The sequence below is a fragment of the Salvia hispanica genome, unplaced genomic scaffold, assembly GCF_023119035.1.
Source record: "Salvia hispanica cultivar TCC Black 2014 unplaced genomic scaffold, UniMelb_Shisp_WGS_1.0 HiC_scaffold_791, whole genome shotgun sequence".
NCBI classification, from domain to species: domain Eukaryota; kingdom Viridiplantae; phylum Streptophyta; class Magnoliopsida; order Lamiales; family Lamiaceae; genus Salvia; species Salvia hispanica.
In genome coordinates this window covers 1-2,000 of record NW_025952567.1, presented here as the reverse complement: position 1 = coordinate 2,000, position 2,000 = coordinate 1, and the positions used below count along the sequence as shown (strand labels likewise).

At 38.0% G+C, this 2,000-nt stretch overlaps 1 protein-coding gene across 1 annotated transcript; it reads left to right on the top strand.

Annotated features, from left to right (window-relative positions):
• Positions 1-4: 4 nt before the first annotated feature.
• Positions 5-1,298, top strand: LOC125200071 (cytokinin dehydrogenase 1-like; the record flags this gene model as incomplete). The annotated part of the gene is made up of 2 exons (XM_048097860.1): positions 5-398; positions 1,171-1,298. Coding segments are annotated over 2 exons (522 nt in total), but the record flags the coding sequence as incomplete, so codon positions are not given.
• Positions 1,299-2,000: the final 702 nt, after the last annotated feature.

Below are 2,000 nucleotides of genomic sequence, written 5' to 3'. Positions count from 1 at the left end.
GGTGGCCTACCCTTCCTCGGAGAAGGACGTGGTGGAGCTGATCAGGGCCTCCCACGCGTCGGGGGAGCCCTTCGCGGTGGCGGCCAGGGGGCGGGGCCACTCGGTGAGGGGGCAGGCGATGGCGGGAGGCGGAGTGGTGGTGGACATGACGGCTCTTGGGAGGGGCAAAAAGGGGAGGATTAGGATTGATTTGGAGGGGATGTATGCGGATGTTGGAGGGGAGCAGCTGTGGGTGGATGTGTTGAAGGAGGCGGCCGCGGTGGGAGTGGCGCCCGTGTCGTGGACGGACTACGTGTACTTGAGCGTGGGAGGGACGCTTTCGAACGCGGGGATAGGCGGCCAGGCGTTTGTGCATGGGCCGCAGATTAGTAATGTTGTTGAGCTTGATGTTGTCACTGGTGAGAGTCTTATTCTATCACACTCTTTTTCTTTCTTCTATTTTGTTGTGGTTGTTTATTGCTTGTTGTTTATATATTGAGGGTGAGTTTGGTGTGGTGCTTGTTTTGAGTGAAAATTGGGAGGGTGGTATGTTGTGGTTTTTAAGTCGCCGGCGGCTGATTTGCGTTGCGTTCTGGTCAATTTCGTAGCTTTTTGAGGTCGGATGTGAAAGTGTAATTTTTTTGTTTTTTTCGATTATCAATAAATGTGGCGATGAAACAGCGTCGCATCATTTTGTTGTCGACGTTGTATTTGATTTTGTTGTGTTAGTTTCGATTTTGGGGGAAGATTTAGGAAGTTGTGATTTTATATGTGCGTTCTTGGTTTTGTCCATGGGTTTTGTTGTCGGGTTATATTTGATTTTGCGTATTAGTTTCGGTTTCTGATGAAAAGTTGGAAGTTGTGATTTTGTATTCTGGTTTTAGTAGTTGGGGATTGACGAGAAGTCAATGCAAAGTTGTTTTCTAAATTTGATATTGTAACGCTAACATGTGTTATGTCTAGCCAATTATAATAGCGCAAATTTTTGTTTTAGAAGGTAGATTTATGCAATTTTGATTTGCTAGAATGTGAATGTGTTTATTTTTGTTTTTATGGTAATAAATAGGGTTTAATTGTAGAATAAGAATTTGATATAAAGTGGGATTGATTTCATTGACTTTGATATAAACTAATGACGGGTATAATGGTGATCAGTTATATAACTGACGAAATTTGCATTTATATGGTTAGGGAAAGGAGAATTCATGACATGCTCAAGGACAAGAAATCCGGAATTATTTTTTGGAGTTTTAGGTGGTCTTGGACAGTTTGGTATTATTACTCGAGCAAGAATTGTCTTGGACAAAGCTCCCACAAGAGTAAGTCTTTCTTTACTTAATTAATTATTTACGTTTCTCAAAATGAATATAAACACAAACTTAATTAGAGAGTATACTTGTTTGACTAGCTAATTATGTGTGTAATTATGAGAAATGTTAGTGTAATAGTGAGCATAATCTGGCCTTGAATATCGCTCGTTTAATATAGATTGATCATTAATTATACAAATTATAAAAAGGAATAAATTGAGCTTTAATTGTTTATGTACATCAATATTCAAATGTGTTATAGTTTCTAACTACCATTAGCTAGGATTTAGGCTTATACAAAGATAATAGAGTCATTTAAAACAAGTCTATTCATAAATAAAAGAATATAGTCTACTCTTAAAACACAAGGAAAAATTGACTATGAATTGTCTTCGTATAAAAATCAGGTATCCCCATGGTTTGTATATTAGTGACTCATACATATAAATACTATATTTGTCACATATTATAAATAAGAGAAAATATTTAACATTATTTGGGCCGGCCCAAGATGATTGGTTGACTTAGATAAACAATCTAGCCAATCACAAATTCCAAATTTTTGTGGCCGGCCCTCACTTTAATCCGAGGTTGTCCTCAATCAAGCCTACACAATTATTATATTAACCAATTTTTTTAAGGGACATAATTTAATACAAGTAACGAAGAAACATATGTTTCCATTTTAGGAAATACTATATTAGTTGGAGT